A 19,327-nucleotide genomic window follows, 5' to 3' on the forward strand; every position below is an offset into this window, starting at 1 on the left:
TTATTCTCCCCTTATATCATCCTGCTCTCCATGAGTGTGCCCCATGGGAAAAGGAAGTAAAATGGCCTGGCCCTACACCTAATAAAGTTGTTACCTTCATTTATGGTAGAGCTCAGGGGACACCTCCTCCTTAAAGCCTTTCCTCATCAACTTAGCCAGAAGTTATCACTGGATCTCTCCTGGTCTTTTATTATATTCTAATTTGAATGATACCTCTCTGTCTGTCTCATCCTTCTGCTAGAAGCTAAGCTTCATTTTTATCTTTGTGTCTTTTTAAAACTTTTACCTTCCATATTAGAATCAATACTGTGTATTGGTTCTAAGATAGAAGAGCAGATTGGGCTGGACAATGGGAGTTAAGTGACATTCCCAGGGTCACACAGCTACAAAGTGTCTGAGACCAGATTTGAACCCCAAACCTCTCATTCTCCAGGCTTGGCTTTCTATCCACTGAGCCACTTAGCTATTTCCTCTTAAAAGACTCTTAGAGAAGTTCTCAGTGACTCCAATTCATCCATGAGCTTAAAACAGTTTATTTTTTTTAAAATAAACCCTTACCTTCTGTCTTAGAATCAATAAAGACAGAAGAGTGGTAAGGGCTAGGCAATGGTTAAGTTAAGACAGTTTTTACACATGAATGAACCTTAAGAAAGGTTTATGGAATTGAACTGAATTGGACTGGATTTGGAAGTCTTTAAACTCTTAAGCCTTTTCTTTCTATCTGAAATTGAGTTGGTCAAAGCAAGAAGTGTTTCCCTTTCTAGTCTTAACTGAATTCAATTTAATTCAATAAACGTGTTTGGACCTATGCCTGCAGATGTCCCTCAGAGTTCTGTTCTGGGCCCTCTTTTTTCTCCTTTTATACTACTATATCCTGACTTTCTGGTTGTTCTATGAACAAAACATTTCTTCTCTCAGCTCCAGGAATTTCCTCTCTGGTTATCCCCCCACCCCTGGAATTCTCTTCCTTTTCCACTCTGTCCTAACTGAAATCTCATCTTCTATAGGAAGCCATTCCAATTCCACTTAATTCCAGTGTTTTCTCCCTTTTCATTGTTTCCCTTTTATCCTGTATATTATCAATATATTTGTTAGCATGTTCTTTCCCCAACTGAATTATAAATCCCTTGAGGGAAGAGACCTACTTTTTTCCTCTTTTTGCATTCCTAATACTCAGCAAAATGCCTGGCACATAGTAGTTGCTTAATAAATTATGATTGACTGACTGTGTCAATGTGTTTTTCTTCCACAGTCTGTTTAAGATTTATCACTTTTGGGGGGCACCTTTGCCAATTTGACAAAAATATAGAGTAAAAAACCATGAAAGAATCTCAACAGCAATAATGACACAAACGTGTAGATAAATGGAGCCTATTACTGCCAAACTTCAAACTATATCAATGATACTTTCAGGCAGTTATTTTTTCATATATTCCCAATTATATGTAATAACAGTTTTTAGCATATGTTTTCCAAAATTGTAAGATCCAAATAGTTTCTCCCTGTGCCTTCCCTTCCCACCCTCAGAGAGCTTAAGCAATTCTGTCTGGATTATACATGTATTATCATGCAAAACATACTTCCATATTGGTCATTGTTGTAAGAGAATATTCATATAAATCAAAATCCCAAAATTAAACCATAAATAAACTAGAGTGAGAAATAGTATGCTTTATTTCTCTGCAGGTGAATAGCATTTTTTTTTATCATAAGTTCAAGCAGTAATTCTTCAAACAATTTGGACTACTTAAAATATAGGGATGAGAAGAGTTATACAACATATAGAAGAAAATATATCTAGTAACCTAGTATTTGATTAAACCCAGAGATCCTAACTCCTGAGATAAGGATCTTTTTTTGACAAAAACTGCTGGGAAAACTGGACAGCAATATGAAAGAATTTAGATTTAGACCAACACTACCCACCTTATACAAAAATAGGCTCCAAATTGTTCCATTATTCATATGTAAGAGGTAGAATCAGAAACTAGAGAAATGTTGAGAAAAATTACCAAACATAATCTAAATATAACAGAAAAGTTCAAGATCAAACAAAGGTCAGAGACCATTACAGAAGATAAAATTGATAATTTTGATTAAATGAAACTGAAAAGCTTTTGCACAAATAAAAACAATAAAGCTAAAATTATAAAGGGAAAAAAGTTGGAAAAACATGTTTTTTTAAATGCATAAGGAACTAATTCAATTCATAAGGAAAAAAGACAATTAGTAAATGGCCTAAATATATGAATAGACAGTTCTCAAGTGAAGAAATCCAGAATATCTATAGCTATATATATATATATATATATATATATATATATATATATATATATATAAAAATATAAAGTAGCCCAAAGTGCTCCTAGTTACAGAAATGCAAAATGGGGAAATTCTAAGAGTTCACCTAAAATATGATGTCAAAATACCATGCTACAAATGTGGTCTGGCTAGGGCAAAATACAGTAGAATTATAATTTCCCTTCTTCTGGACATTATGCCTAACCTAAAACCCAAGACTATAATAAATTTTCTAAAAGCTATGCCATGTTATGGCTTTACCTCCAATGTATGGTCAACTTTTACCTCTTGCATCTTCCTTCATGTCTACCCTCTTTACTCCCCTCTAGGGATGTATTTCCACAAGGTTTACCTGATGAGTATGCCTTTGTCACTACCTTCCGGTTCAGGAAAACTTCACGAAGAGAAGATTGGTATATCTGGCAAGTCATCGACAAATATGGAATTCCACAGGTATGACATTATCCCTTGGTCACTTGTCTGATCACCCCATGCTTAGAGGAGCACTTATTTCCTTCATTCTTTTGATGCATTAAAAACTATTTCCCAGTCCCAATCATTCATAGATAGGGCTGAACCAGACTACTTGGTTGGTAGAGCACAGGATTATTTGATTGCACTAATTTTGCGGTCAGATTCTTGACTGTAGAACAAGGACAAATAGAGAAAAAAAAGAGAACTTGAAAGCTGAATGGCTACATGCTTGAATCTGGTATCTGTAGTCTACTGGCCTCCCCTAGCTTCCTTTAAGTACCAACCAAAAGCCCATCTTTTAAAGTAAGGCTTTCCTGACCTCTCTTAATTGTATTTGCTATTTATCCTGTATATATTTGTTCTGTGTCTACTTAATTAGATTGTGACTCCTTGAGGGCAAAGACTTTCTTTTTTTAGTAACCTCAGGACTTAGCCCAATGCCTGGCATATTTTAGGTGCTTAATAAGTGTTGAGGCATTGATTGATTGATTGACTGACTTTGAATTTAATGCTTTTAGGTGTGTAACCAGAACCCTTTCAATGTGATAAAGTAGGGAGGTCCCTAATGACTATGGAGCTTATTTTCCTTATGAGTGTTTAAAATAGATGTAAAATAGATGTAAAATAGATGATGTTTCTACCACAGGAGAGGAGCTGCATTGATTGACAGACAATATCAGAGAAATCTTATCCAATAGAAGAAGACCCAGCCATGAGAACTGTCATTTCTGTGCAGGACATAGGAATCTATGAGGCTATACAGATTTAACTTTAAGTGACAGGAACATGGCTTAGCATTTGATTTTTTTTATTATACTGATGATATCATTTATGTAGGGAGCTCCAAAAGAGGAATTACTTTACCAATGCAGATTAGTGTAAAGCGTTTTAGTGGGTTTCCTGGAACCCTGGGAGATTAACTGACATGTTATGGGTCACCCAGCTGATATCTTTTAGAGGGGGAACTTGAAACATGTCTTTTTGACTCCAAGAATAGATCTTATCCAGGACACAGTACTTTTTTTTGGAGATCATGCTGCTTCCTTAAAAAAAAAAAGGATATTTACTCAAATGAAGACCTTGTATAGGATAAACTAACATTCATTAATATTTCGTTTCATGCCATGTGCTTTATTTTTTTTCCTGATGTAATCTATGTTGACTTTTTCCTAACTTTGATCAATGATCTTCCCTCCATTTAATACTTTCCCTCAGTACTTTGGATTTTTTGCCCTGATGAATTCTTTGACTTGAACTTGGCAGAGCATCCTGAGTTTTCTCTTAGCTTGATCTAGTTCCATTCTTATGTATTTCCTCTTCTTCCAGTTCTGTTAATTGTCTCTAAGCATTTCATGAGTCAAAGGACTTCACTCTTTAGGCAGTCACTTCTTCTTTGTCAGTTTATTTCAGTAAGAAGGTTGGAGCAGATGATTTCTAATATCTCTCTAGCTCAAAATCCAATAATCTTTTGATACTGAGCTCATACTCTGGGACCCAAGAGCTCAAGAGCAAGTGTAAACCAGACATGGGGCAGCTTCACCATAATGAGCCTTACAGTCACAGGGAAAAGGAAATTTGAAGGGATCCCAAAACTCAAGAATATCTCCCCTTAAAACAAAGTTTTAGGAAATGACAAGGTCTTTTCCCAGCCATAATGGCTTTGGCCAAGTCTGGCTTTGATGATGCTTTGCTTTACTTCCTTTTCCATTTCTGTTCTCTCTTTCTCCATTATTGGAAGGACAAGAGATACTCATGAGCTAATAATGGACATAGTAACTAGTGTTTATATAGAGCTTTAAGGATTTTTAAAGTGTTTCATGAATATTATCAACAGTCTCAAAACAATTCTAATTCTAGGGGCTATTATTATCCAAATTTTACCAATAAGGAAACTGAGGAAGGTAGCAAGGTAACTTGCCCAGGTTCACACAGCTAGTTCTGAGGTCAGATTTGAATTTGTCTTTTCTCACTTCAAGTCCAGTTCTCTAGCTTATGTGCTATTGCTGCTGATTAGTTTAGAAAACTCAATCTGCTTTTTTTCTTACCTGGACAGGTTTACCCCTCTTTAGCCAGCACAGTGACCCTGATAACTCTTAGGCATTTCTTGTATTAGTACTGCACTTAGTGCAGATTGGCTCTGCAGCTCAGGATTCCTGATCTTAAGAGATGTACCAGTCTTAGCTTCCCCAGAAGAAGCAATTATATGCAGGCAACAGTCTTTCATCTCCAGAATTATTTCCATACTAGATTATGAAATGCTCTAACTTTGGCCCAGAATGTTTTGAGTTAAATATTTCTACCTCTACCAAATATCATCCTATAGTTTGCTTATTTCTTCATTTTGGCTTTTACTTTTCAATTGCTAATTTTCTTTGTACCTTCCAAAATAATTTTTGGCTTTCTACTTTGATAGATTGGAGAGGGTAATTTTCAGATCTCTTTTAATTGAGGAATGAGAAACTTGGTAATCACAGTCATCCCAGAAACCAATTGGTGTGCGATCAAAGATATCATTTTCTGCCAAATTGTTATCCCCCTGGCTCAGAGAGTTAATGAGCAAACCTTATGTCAGTCAGTCATCTGCCTTTGTCTTCACCTGGAAAATGAGCTTTTGGAAGGTAGTTGCCAAATTCTTCTATGAGCCACTATGTTTCCCTTTGGGAAGTATTAAAAAAAGGATATGACCAAGGCTTTCTCCAGTTATATCCTCTTCATTGACCATCTGGAAGAAAGATCATTCAGGACACCTGAGTTCTCTTCTCAGCTCATAGAATTATCCTGCTTTAGAAAGAACAGTAAACTTTGAAATATAAGTCCTGGGTTCATGCCTACTAGCTGATTGATATTGGACAAATTACTTTGCTCCTCAGAACTTCAGGTGCCTTTTGTATAGGAATGAGAATAATAATGCATGTATTTGCACACATTACAATGTGCACACATGTAATATGCAGAGTTTTTGTCCTGGAAAAAAACAAACCTGGGAAACATTAAAGTGTCAAATACAGGTAAGAGCCTAGAGGGACCTCAAAATACAGGGAAGATTACCTTATCCCCATTTTTCATATCCAGAAAACTGAGACTTAGTAAACTTACCTGAATTACTCAAGACCACATGATGGTGGTGGATTCCACCATTAGTCTCTTATCTCTCATTGCATTGGCCTTTCCACTACCCATTCTATTTTGCCCTCTCTGATACCATTTCCATAACTTTGAGCCAAGTTACTCTTTTGCTTCATTTTCCCTTGAGGAACAAGCAAGGTTTCAAATAAATGATCTTAATAATCCTTTCCACTGCTAATACTCAGTGTGTCAAGTTTCCTTTCAACTGTAACATTTTATAGTTCTGTGATTCTATAGACCTGGAAAGAGATGGCACCTTAATACTCAACTTTTAAACAAGATGGAAGTTAGTGAGGATATAATTGTCACATGGAATTGTATATCACCTTCCCTTACCATAAGTCCATTCCAAGTCAGTGTAGAATCAGCATCTAACCTCCATTTCTCAAGCCATAGCCAAAGTGAAAACTTTGAACTTAAATTTGGGTACTTGTCAGGTATGGTATAATAGGGATTCTCTTTGTATCAATATTAGATGTTTGCTGAGGTCTCTTCTAATTCTTTGATGCTATAATTTGGTGAAGAAAATCCTTGGCATCCTGATTTTTGGTTTATCATCTTTGACTTGAAGACAAATCTAACAGTCCATTTTTATAAGATCAAGAATCAACACTGCTACTTCAAATATTTATATTCTCTCTCTCTCTCTCCCCCTTCTCTCTCTCTCTCTCTCTCTCTCTCTCTCTCTCTCTCTCTCTCTCTCTCTCTCTCTCTCTCTCCCTCTCTCTCTCCCCCTTCTCTCTCTCCCTCTCTCTCTCCCCCTTCTCTCTCTCTCTCTCTCTCTCTCTCTCTCTCTCTCTCTCTCTCTCTCTCTCTCTCTCTCTCTCTCTCTCTCTCTCTCTCTCTCTGTGTCTCTCTCCCCCCTCCAACCATTTCCAAGCCACATCTCTATAGCTATCTTACTTCTACAAGGTACTATTTCCACCTCCAATTCCTTATCCAGCTCCATGGGCCATAATCTATAATTTGGTCATTGTTCCTAGAATGGGGGCAGGGGATGAGAGCAATAGGTTCTATACTAAATACTTTAAAATAACATTTTGTTGATCCTTACAACAATTCTTTGCAGTTGGCCCTATTATACACATTTCTGTATTTGAGAAAGTTCAGGCATATAGAATTTAAGTGACTTGGATAAGGTCACACAACTAGTACATGTCTAAGACCAGATATCATCAGTCTATACATCTGTGATCTCAAGAATAACTATAACTTTACAGAACAAAGTTTTGCCACTGGGTACCTCTCCCTTATGTGTGTCGCTTCTTACATTAGACAATAAACTCTCTTTTCTATAAAATTCTTACCAGTGTTGTTGTATGCCAAAGAGGCTAGGACACCATAATTTCTGAAGAACTAAAGAACATGTACAGAGGGTAGTAGAGAGGAGAATGTTGGAGTGAACAGTTTGTGCCATGTGAAGAACTGTATAATTCTGCATACTGCCATCATCAAGGCATTTTATGGTAAGAAGAGAAGATGGTCAGTTCTTTTGGCAAGTGTAAGAAAATCTGTGAACTGTTAGAATGACCCATTTGTACCCTTATGATTTCAAGAATAAGGCAGGGAGGCATGTTGCGTAGTCTCCAAGAATCAAACTTGGAAAAATCATGGTCATGGGTTGTGCAGGATCAGCAGGGATGGATGGGATTCAAGTTGCATCATTAGATGGTACTCCCAAATCAAAAATGATAAGCTCATTACATGGTGACAATGTTAGGGTTCACAAAGTAAAGTGAAGAATAAGTCAAGCATTTATTGTGACAGGCATAGAAAAGCAATGGACTTATAATCAATATACGGATTAGGTTTGAGCTCCAAATATTTCATCTATGATCTGGGTGAGTCACTTTGCTTTTTAAACTTCAGTTTCCTCATTTGTTAAATTGATGATGGGGACTGAATATATGTGGTTTCTGGATCAGAGAATTGTGAGGAAAAGTGCTTTTTTAAGTATTATAGAAATGTGAGAGAACCATTCTCAAAGCCAGGAAAATATGGGTTCAATTTCCTTATATGACATATATTGGCTCTAGGACTCTAAGCAAATCAATTCAGTTATTAATATTCTAGAAAATTAATAATATAACTTTCAGAGAAGGTTCCAACATATATTTGTTGAAGTTTCCTTTGGGCAGCCAGGTGGCTCAATGGGATAGAGAGCCAGTCTTGGAGTCAGGAGGATCTGGCTTCAAATCTGACCTCAGATAGTTTCTAGCTGTGTCACCCTGGGCAAATACTTAACCCCATTTACCTACCCCTTGCCTTTTTGTCTTAGAGTTGTTACGGAGGACAGAAAGTGAGGGTTTTGTTTCTTTTTTTTAGTGAAGTTTCCTTACTTGAGAGTTTTCTAAACAAATGAAACCTCAGTTTTAGTTACTGTCTCTCCTTATTCTTATAAAGCTGGTATGAGAGCAAGAGAAATAAGTGGGGAAGAGACAACACAGGAGTCTATTCTACTAGTGTTACCTTGGACAAGCTGCTTTCTCATATTTAAAATGGGAATAATAATCCCTGCTCACCAGCCATGGGGTTATTTTTATGAAGAAGAAACTTTATAACAATTGTGAAAGAGCATTGTGCTTATAAAATCACTAAAGAAACAGATGCTATGATTAAAGTTCTTACAGTAATTCAGAGTCACTTGAAGATCTTTCTCAGTGGGGAAATTTTGGAATTTTTGAAACCAAATGAGTTGGACAGGCTTTTGATCTTTGGGGTGGTAATTGCAGGTAATATAAGCTATCTGCCATCTGTGACTATTCTTTTAATTTGTGACACTCCTCACCCCAGAAAAATGCCTTCTCTTCATGAAACTTAATAATGCTACCTAGTCAGTGCCCTCTTTTTTCCCACGGTTTGAATGAGTGACTGACCAATGGCCAAAATTTACAGTGTTCTGTTACAAGGAATTGATTTAGTCTTTCTATCAGAACCTGATGCTGGACCAGAAGTTTTACTCACCCTTAAGCTCAAGTGCCTTGCCATACTGGATGTTAATTGAAACCAAATAATATCATCATGGGAAAATGGTCATGAAGTAGAAAGAGTCCTGAACTTGGAGTCAGAAGATATGGATTTCAATCTTAGCTCATCATATATAAGATTTATTGGTATGAACAAGTCATTTGATCTCTCTGAGCCTTAATGCCTACATCTCAGTAAACTTGAGATGCCTATTTCTGAGGAGATGGTAGTGAGAAAGGTCACCAAGGAGCCTCTGTTTTTTATTTCAATATTCCTCTCAAAAACAAAAAAAAATTTAAAAAAGAAAATTAAAATGAGAATGGCAATAGCAGCAGTGTCCATTTTCTTGGATTGTTATGAAGATCCAAATAACTAGGGATGTGAATATGCATAGTAAAAAAAGTAGGATCCAAGGGCTCATTACTCAAGACCTGGAAGAGATCTCAAAGACCATCCAGGCTATCCCTTCATTTTATACAGGAGGAAACTGACTCCTACTGAGGTTAAGTGACTTTCTTGAAGTTACAAAAGGAACAAAGAAGTGGAATTGGATAAAGTGCTCAGTAAATTCCATGTCTAAAGGCCACTATGGCAATATAATAACTAGTAATAGACCATGGAGACATTTGAATTTTTTTTGTTGTCTTGTGAAGAATTTCAGCTTGACACCTGTCCCTTTACCCCTGCTCCCTATAACTAGAATACAAAGACTATGAAGAAATAATCTCTGTGCTCAAAAAGTTAGTAGAGGATATAAAATATATACAGGGAAGTAAATACAAAGTAATATCCAAAAAGAGTACTAATCATGGGGGATCAGGAAAGGTCTTTCATTGGTCTAAGCTGTGGTATAAAGGAAGATAGATCTGTTCTGAACTGTTGAATCTGACTCTAAGTACTATACATTTTTCAATCACATCATGCTTTTCCAATCTTTAATTTTCAATCTTTTAATTCCCCTCCCCCCAAACTTTAAAATGAAAATGATGGTAGGTGTTATGGAGATTTGGAGGACTGATAGAAGTAGAGGATGATAGGGGGCTGGACAAGGTGTTGACACCAGAGTAGGAGTAGATGGGTAGCTATTCAAGGAGATTTTCAAAGGATAACCACAACAGGACTTGATGACTGAGTGACTACAGGAAGTCAAGCAAAAGAAAGGGTCAAAGAAGATACCAAGGTTTTGAGCTTAAGAGAATGGAAGGATAACAAGGGTTTTGACAAGGAAGGTAGAAAGAGGAGCACATTTGGAAGGGAAGATGAGTTCTATTTTGGAACAATTGAATTTAAAGTGGCTTTTTAGCACATTAGGAGTAGAGGAGAAAAGGGTATCATTGGTCTTGAGGTATTAATTGAGGTCATGAACCAAGAAGAAGTGAAGCATATATTTTTGGAGATGGTCAGTAAAGGATTTTGTATTGCTTGAATTTGTATTGAATATTTGTTACAGGGATTTTGTTTTCCTCTCTCCTTACACTTAATTGTAGTGCCTTCCCTCTGTTCATCATTTCCAATTTATCCTGTATTTATCGTACTTGTACATAGTTGTTGCCTATTTCTCCCTATTAGATTATGACACTCCTCGAGAGAAGGGGTGTTTTTTTTTTGCCTTCGTTTGCATCATTAGTGATTAACAGTGACTGACACATAGTAAGTTAATAAAGGTTTGTTGACTATTGACTGACAACTTTCAAGGAGGGGGTTGAGATGGGAATGAGAAAATATTAATTTGCATCAAATGGAAAAGTAAAATTTAATGAACAACTCATACATATAGCACTCACCTCACTATGCCATTCAGTTTCCAATGAGATAGTATTACTCTAAAACATTTCACAAACTTTAAAACACTATATAAATGTAATTTATTATTATTATAACCATTCAAAAAGATTTTTGACATATAGTACTAGAGAAAACCCATACACTTAGGTGAATGAATTGGAATAATTTCCTTATAAAATCAGTAGTTTATATATCTTCACTGTGGCCATAGTATTAAAGTTCTTTAAAACAAAGAGTTGACTATCTCAGTGGCCAGTTCCCCAATTTGTTCTTAGGAACAATAGGAGTTGACTACCACTCACTCTGAAGATGGATTTCTTAGCTAACTTATATCATCAAGGTAAATGGTTGCAGAGAGGAATCCTGGCTCTTGCCAAGAGCAGGTTTAGATATTTCTCCTCCCTGATAATTTCTGTTTCCTGACTCTCTCCCTGGTCTGAACTCTCTCTCTCTCTCTCTCTCTCTCTCTCTCTCTCTCTCTCTCTCTCTCTCTCTCTCTCTCTCTCTCTCTCTCTCTCTCTCTCTCTCTCTCTCTCTCTCTCTCTTTCTCTCTCTCTCTCTCTCTCTTCAGAAAACCTGGTGGGATATACTTGGCCTTTTGCCACTCACTTTCTTGCCATCTGGAATAAGTCTAGAATACCTCACCACCTCATTATTCTGTGATCTTTTATATCTTATTTGCAGATTCTTCTGTCCTCCTCTTGTCTGACTCTTCTTTCATTCTTCTCTCCCTCTGCCAAAATGAGCTCAGCACTAAAACCCTACAGGGCTACTTGGTATTGGAGCCTATGTTAAAGACATAGGTCCAACTCCCACGGTCTGTCTTGGTAACACTGATAGCTCCTTAGGGAAGGATTGGCTAGACACAAGATGATTAGAAAACAACCAGAAACTCTAGTGATGTTTGAACATAAGATAAAATAGTAAGCCAGGAATGTAAGGTTTATGTTTTCTGTTGTTTTTTAAGGTATAAATCTGGCCCACAGGTAGACAGTGTAGTTTATTGGAAAGAACACTTGGCTAGGTAGAGGAAACCTATGTTCTAGTGCCATTTCTGCCTCTATTTTATTTTGCAAAGGAGAAGAAGAGAGAGAGAGAGACAGAGACACAGAACGAGAGAGATTGAAAAACTATAATTTCATTGAAATAAAAAACTTAGAGTGAGGAAACTCACTCTGAAGATATATTTAGATTTGGCAACATTTTAGATTGGCAACTTTTCTGTAAATTAATCTTAGCTAGTCAACTGGAACATGGAGAGGTTAAGTGATTTGATTACATATACTCTTTGGGTCTACAGCAGTCTTTGAAACTAACTTTCTCATTCCAAGGTTAGCTCTTTTTTTCAGTCACATTGCTTAATGATACTGCTGTATGATTATTATGTTATAGTAGCTATTAGTAATTATGATTATCATATTAATGATTTTTTTTCATAACAGCTGTGTCAAGTATTATTGTCTCTACTTTATAGGTGAGAAAAGTACTGAAGTGGCCCATCCAAAGTCATCCAGATTAGAATAATAGAAAAGAGAATCACAGCAATTGCTGCATCACTTAATATCATTGCCCACTATTCTGGATACTTCTTCCCTGGCTCTTTGTAACAATGATCCTTTTAGCTTTCCTCCTACTTGTCTGACTGTTCATTTGTAATTTCCTTTGCTGGATGACCATCAGTTTTCTTTCTTCTCATGATATATCTATGAATAGTCCCTGAGGCTAAATCTCTTCCTTTCTCTTTCTACTCCTTGTCTCTCCTGATGTAACAAATTATCATGAATTCTATTCTCATCTCCCTGCATATGGTTCCTAGATACTCTATCTAGCCTGAATCTTTTCCTGAATTTCCTTCATTTATCACCATTTGTCAGTTGGGCATTTCTGTTCCCATAGACATCTTCAAGTCAATGAATATAAAATAGAATTCAACCCCCTTCACATCCCACCCTTTCCACATCCCACCCTTTCCCCTTCTCTCTTTCTGTTTTGAGTACCATTATCCTTCTGGTTACCCGGGTTCACAACCTTGGAATTACTTTTGACTTTTTTCTGTCCCTAACCCATCCATAATCTACTGAGGTGCCAAGTCTTCACAATTATAATTCCCATCATCTTTCATATCTGTGAATTCTATTCACATGATCATCCCCCACTGCATCTGGACTATTTCAAGAGCCTTCTAATTGGTCACTTTGCTTTTATATATGTTCCCTTTCTAATACATGCTCCAAATAGATATCAAAATAATATTCTTAGAACACAGATTTGACCATATCTTTTCCCTACTACAGAAGCATTTAGAGGTTCCTTTTTGCCCAAAGGACAAAATATAGCCTCCTCCATTTGGCATTTAAATCCTTTCACTGACTAGCTCCAGACTGCTTTTCAGGTGTTACTATCAATCCCTGCCACAAATTCTGTCTTCTCTTCCAACTGGCCTGTACTTTCCCATAGCATCTCCAATCTCAATGCCTAGAATTCCCTTCTTATCTCTGCTTTTCAGAATCCCTGTTAATGCTCAACTTGTGTCACATTCTGCATTAAATTTTTCCTGATCATCCAATATCACTTCATATTTTCTTTGTATATATTTTGTAATTATGTATTTATGTACCCTTTATACTTTTTTAGTAGAATGCAACTTCTGGGGGGGGCTTTTTTGTGTTTGTATCCCTGCTTTCTAGTATAGTACCTAACATGTAGCAGGGGGCTTAATAAATGTTTTAATGAATGTAGAATGAATGTAAATATTCTCCCCAAAAGTCCCTTCTCATTAAAACAAATTCTAATTTTTTTTTCTTCAGGTTTCCATCCGGCTAGATGGAGAGAACAAAGCTGTGGAGTATAATGCTGTGGGGGTGATGAAGGATGCCGTCCGGGTGGTCTTCCGGGGTGTGCCAGTCAGTGACTTGTTTGACCGAAACTGGCATAAGATCGCTCTCAGTATTCAGGCCAAGAATGTGTCCCTCTATATTGACTGCAAGCTTGTTCAGACACTGCCCATTGAAGAGAGAGAAAACATCGACATCCAGGGAAAGACAGTGATTGGGAAGCGCCTCTATGACAGCGTGCCCATTGATGTGAGTTCTATTCAGCCTAATGAAGCCCCAGTGCAGCCACCTCTTGTGGCCTTGGGCTTCCAGAAGAGCTAATGCTAGGCTCACAAGGCTCATGAATTCTTCCCTGAATCCATAAACATGGTCCCATAACTAATAAATGATAATTAAATCTGAATGACATCCTGTTGTTCAAAGCAATATGACACAGGGAGGAGGGATATTCCTGCCTCTAATCACTTTGTGACATCTGGTATTTAATATTATATCAATGATTTAGGAAAAGGCATATATATATATATATATATATATATATATATATATAACAGTATCTAATTTGAAGCGCAGTATCTAAAACAGTCTGAACAGCAGTATCTGAAACAGTATCTAAATTGAAGATATAATACTAGGAGAAATAGCATACTCTGTGATAGGATACAAAAATATAAGCATGCTACAACAGTGGACTGAATATAAGAAAATGAAATTTAATAGGACAGATGTAGATTTTGATGTTTATGTTAAAAATCAACTTCATCAGTATAAAATCGGGAAGACAAGTTTCAACAATTTATTTAGAAAAACGTATTGGTTTGCAATCTCCATTTGAGTCTAGAGAAGGTCTAATGCAATCTTGTGCTACATAGAGGAACATAGCTTCCAGTAAGTATAATTGTCCTGGACAAATCACATCTAGAATATTGTATTTAGTTCTGGGCATCACAGTTTAATTTTTTTAGTTGAAAAATTTTATCTAATTAATGGGCATTTCATTTGTTTATTTATGTAAATTATTTAGTTAATTTATTTAACTAATTAATGGGCATCACATTTTAAGAAGAACATTGATACATACCCAAAGGAAGCCAAACAAGATGGTAGATGGTATCTCTTTCATGTGACATGAGTATTATGTTAAGGAGATAGGGATGGTTAATTGAAGAAGAGATGGTAAGGGGAGGCCATCATCCTGCTGGCAAAGGACTTGAAAGACTACAATATGGAAGAGGCATTAGACTTGTTCTATGCCATCCAAAAAAACAAAATTAGGAACAACATGTGGATGTTTTGAAGTAAAACTGCTTAATGTAAGGAAGCATTGCCTAATGATTAGAAATCTTTTCAAAGGGATTAAATTCCTTGGTACATATGGCTTTTGATTAGAAGTTTTCAGTTAAAGACTGGGTGATGATTTTTAATGGAAATTCCTTCTTTTTTAGTCTAGGTTGAATTAGTTGACTTCCGAGTAGGCTTCCTAGTGTAGAATTCTATAGAAATAAAGAGCCCATAAATGGCCATTGGCTATTCATTCTTATTCTCAAAGCTTTAGTGTCCTCATCTGAAAAATGAGGATAATATTAATTAGATGATCTACTTCACAAGATAGCTTTGATGAAAGAATCTTGTCAAATTTGAATAACTATACCTATTATACTCAAAGTTAAACTTACAAGAAAGTGATTTGGGGAGGCCAAAGACAGGATCATTTACATTGAACAATATGTCTTTACAAGAATATTTGCTTCTTTATGAAGAACATTACCTAAATAGTGATACAGTAGTGTAGAGTCCAAGGATGCAAACTGAGATTAGGTATAATAAGGACGATTAGGAGTGTGAGATGCAGTAGTCAGGGATGCCTTCCTTGATTAGGTGAAGCTAGACCTTGCTGGATGTGGAAGAACCCAAGTGGCATGAGGGAAAATGATAAAGGAAGGAAGAAGGCTTTCAGATGAATAAGAAAAGATATATAGGCTATTCTGCATAAGGTAACCTAATTCCATAATTCCATATTATTAATATTTGTAATAGAGTGATCATTTAGAGTATACATTCCCAATCATAACCCCATTGAACTATGTGAACAAGGAAATGTTAAACCCCATCTGATCATGTCTGGGTGATCTTGGGGAAGACATATAATCTCTCAGGACTTCAGTTTCCCTATCCATAAACTGAAAGGGTTAGACTAGTTGATCTTTAAGGTACTAGCTCTATCCCAATGATCCTATCATCTAAGTTTATTACTCTGATTCTCTGAATTCTAAGGTCCCTTCTAGCACTAATTTCTGCAATCTTTTGAACTCTACAGATTATCTCTATAATTTTGTTCAAATTACTTTTTATTGAACCTCAGTTTCTTCATCTGTAAAGTAAGGAAATTGGACTATAATGTCTCTGAGTTCCCTTCCAACATTAATATTTTTGGCTCTGTCTTGTAATTTTAAATTGTTATACAAAGGGAAGGTATTAGAATAAGGCATAGGTTTAGTTCTGAGGAAGCTGACAGTAGAGTAGGAGAGATTAGACCTGCACATCAATGACAAGAATATATTTTTTTCTCAAGCTCTGAGTTACCCTTCTCCTAGGAAGAATTCACTCTCCTGTACCTTCTCCCCTTTGGTAACTCTCCCTGGCTCTCTATACAGTACCAATAATTAAGAAGAGGCCCTTAATTTGTCTTTTGTTCACCTTTCTATTCAAGAGGCATTTGGCCATTCCCAAGCCACCTTATTTTTTCAGCAGATAAATTGCAGACTGTACTAATGAAGCATCCTTGATTTTGTAGGTTGCTTATCTACCTAGTAAGTGAATAAGGGGCTTTCCTAGCACTTTGAAGTTTGTCTGCCTTTCTTATTAAAGAAGACATCTTGGCTTTACTGCAGGTGCTTCAAAACCCCGGCTTGAAGGAATCTGGGATTTGGTCTTTGTAACTCTCTATAATATAATTCATGCATTAAACAAGATAACAATTGAGTTGGATTTTTTTGCTTGTTTTTCCAGGGAGAAAAGAAAAAGCATTGTAACATTGTAAACATTCAATTTAAACTTAAACTAAGCTTACTTTCCAGAAATGAAATGAATTCAGTTTCATATGGATTTAGCATTTTGAGAGAACATGAATTTTTACCTATGAAACTGGATCATGAAAATTGATAGCCCAAATGGTCCTTACATAAAAGAAAACTGGATTTAGAATCAGGATACCTGGGTTTGAATCCTACCACTGCTGTCTATTACCTTGGTAACCTTTGTTTTCCTCATCAGTAAAATGAGACAGTTTTATGAAATAATCAGTACTATCATGTTTGTAAGATCTAAAATTCTCATGGTACCAGGATCAGCTAGGCAGAGTCTGTAAAAAGATTTAAAACTGGAACTATTCATAAAGCATACTTTAATCTCCTCATTTTATAGGCGAAGAAACTGAGACTACCAAACGGACTATAAAAGGAAAGAAAAATGAACTAAATTATGATGTCCAAGGCTCTTTCTGCTACCAGGGATAAAATAATTCTTAAAACAAGGGCTAAATGACATCATACTTGTTGGTGATGCAAAGCCAATATTCTTGGTGACTCAATAGGGATGTAAAATATTTTGACAAAATAAACCCCAGGCTGAATCTAATAAAATGAAATTAAAAGATAAAAATAGAAACTGGACCTGTGGTTTTATTAAGATGAGGAATTCTCAATTGAGGAAACTCTTATGTATTGTTGCAGGTCGTGTCTTTTCTGCAAGCTGGAGTTTTAGAGAATTTCCTATTGTACTGAAGGGTTTAAAGAGTTGCTTCACAATCAACATGTCTTAGATACTAGATCTTTCTTAGCTTTAAGCATGGTTCTTTTCTACTACACCATCCTAATTTTAGGCTAAAACCTTTTTTTTAACCCTTATACTGTCTTAGAATCTATACAAAATATTGGTTCCAAGTCAGAAGAGTGGTAAGGGCTAGGCAAATGGGGTTAAATGACTTGTCAGGAATTCACACAGTTAGAAAATGTTGTCCACTTTGCTGCCCTTTATGTTGAAACTTAATAAGGATAAATAAGTCCAAAATATAAGGTTTAAAAAAAAGAAAGAAAAGAAGGAAACAGTTTTACAAGTATGAAATGTGGGGCACTGTGGATAGAGCACTTAGTCTTGAGTCAAGGAGACCTGAATCACTTTCTACTTGTTTGACTCTGGGCAAGTCACTTAACCTCTGTCTGCCTCAGTTTGTTCATCTGTAAAATGGTAATTTGGCAGCTAGTTGATACAGTGGATAGAGGGCTGGGCTTGAAGTCAGGAAGACTCTTCAAATCCAACCTCAGACATTTAAGAGCTCTGTGCCCCAGAACAAGTTACTTAACCATGTTGGCCTCTATTTCCTTATCTGTAAAATGAATTGGAGAAAGAAATGGCAAACAACTCCAGGATCTTTGCTGAAAAATCCCCAAATGAATTCAGGAAGAGTTTTTCATGAGTGAAAAATGATTGAACACAACAAAATGGTGACTATAATGACTTCTGCCTCTCAGGGTAGCTGTGAGGATCTAATGAAAGAATAATTATAAAGCACATAGCACATTGCTTGGCACATGGTGAAGGTTATTTAGGTATTAGCTATTATTATTATTTAAAAGAATCTGGGTTGTTTTGTGATCTCCAAGGTCAATATGTGTCAACAAGGAGACCTGGCAACAACTAAAAAGCCCAATGTCATCTTGGCTCCATTAAGATTATATAGTCTACAGGGAGAGAAGGAATACTTCCCATGGATTTTACTATATAGTGTCCCAAAAGCCTTAGTGCAGTTTTAGCTATTAAAATAAGCAGAACAAGTCCAATTTTTCTTTGCTGTGTACACTTTTCAAAAACCTGAAGAATGTTAATGTACTTTAAGATATTGAATCTGAAAATTGCAGTAATACTTTGGGGACACCATTGGAATACTATGGAATAATGGAATACTATGTTGTCTTCTGGCCACTATATTTTAGGAAAAATAGTCTTAAAATAGAGTGTGTCTAGAGGATAATAACCAAGACAGTCAAAGAGTGAAAATCCTGAAACAGGTATATGTTCCAGAGAGTCAGATTTAGGTTGAATATAAGGAAAAAGTTTACTAATATTTTGATTTATATAAAAAAATACAACATGCTGCCTTGAGAGCCTGCATGATATTTCCCATATTTGATATCTTCTCACATGAAGACTGGATAACCACCAGCAGGAGAAGGCTCAGAGGGGATTCTTATTTGGGTAAAAATCGATCTAGATGACTTCCAACTCTGATTCTGGATTCTGTAATTCCAAGTTTCCTCAACTGGAGATATAAAGAATCCCTGGAATATTCCATCTTTCCAAATAAACATCTTCTCTCTCTCTCTCTCTCTCTCTCTCTCTCTCTCTCTCTCTCTCTCTAAATATCACCTCATATTTCCATAATACTTTACATACACCATTGAATTTGAACCTTACAACACATTTATGAGATTTGAGGTAAAATTCCTTACATAACTTTGGTTCAATTCCTTTTTTTGTACTTAATACCTGCTACAATAACACTTAAAACCTTTTGATTTAATTTCTCCACTTCCTCAACTATAACATGAAATAATTGGAATAAATGATATCTCTGAGGTGCTTTTGGACATTAACATTTAAACATTCTAAGTTTTCCCCATTTTAATGACAAGCTGACCTGGCTCACGCCAAAACATCAAACCAATATATGACAAAGCTCAAACTTGAATCCAGACCCAGGGCTGATTGTTTTAGTACCCTACATTTCTATTCTTCATGAGCTTCTTCTGATTCTTCTTCTTCCTCCTCTTCCTCCCAAGAAT

The 19,327-nt window shown here is 36.2% G+C and overlaps 1 protein-coding gene across 1 annotated transcript in view; it reads left to right on the top strand.

The window, feature by feature from the left end:
- Positions 1 to 19,327, top strand: part of COL22A1 (collagen type XXII alpha 1 chain) — a 564,322-nt gene that overhangs the window by 191,680 nt on the left and 353,315 nt on the right. Inside the window, exons 6-7 of the mRNA XM_056823025.1 lie at positions 2,631 to 2,754; positions 13,461 to 13,736. Coding sequence (XP_056679003.1) covers positions 2,631 to 2,754; positions 13,461 to 13,736 — 400 coding nt within the window. The remainder of the gene's footprint in view (positions 1 to 2,630; positions 2,755 to 13,460; positions 13,737 to 19,327) is intronic.

The sequence above is a fragment of the Monodelphis domestica genome, chromosome 3 (assembly GCF_027887165.1).
Source record: "Monodelphis domestica isolate mMonDom1 chromosome 3, mMonDom1.pri, whole genome shotgun sequence".
NCBI classification, from domain to species: domain Eukaryota; kingdom Metazoa; phylum Chordata; class Mammalia; order Didelphimorphia; family Didelphidae; genus Monodelphis; species Monodelphis domestica.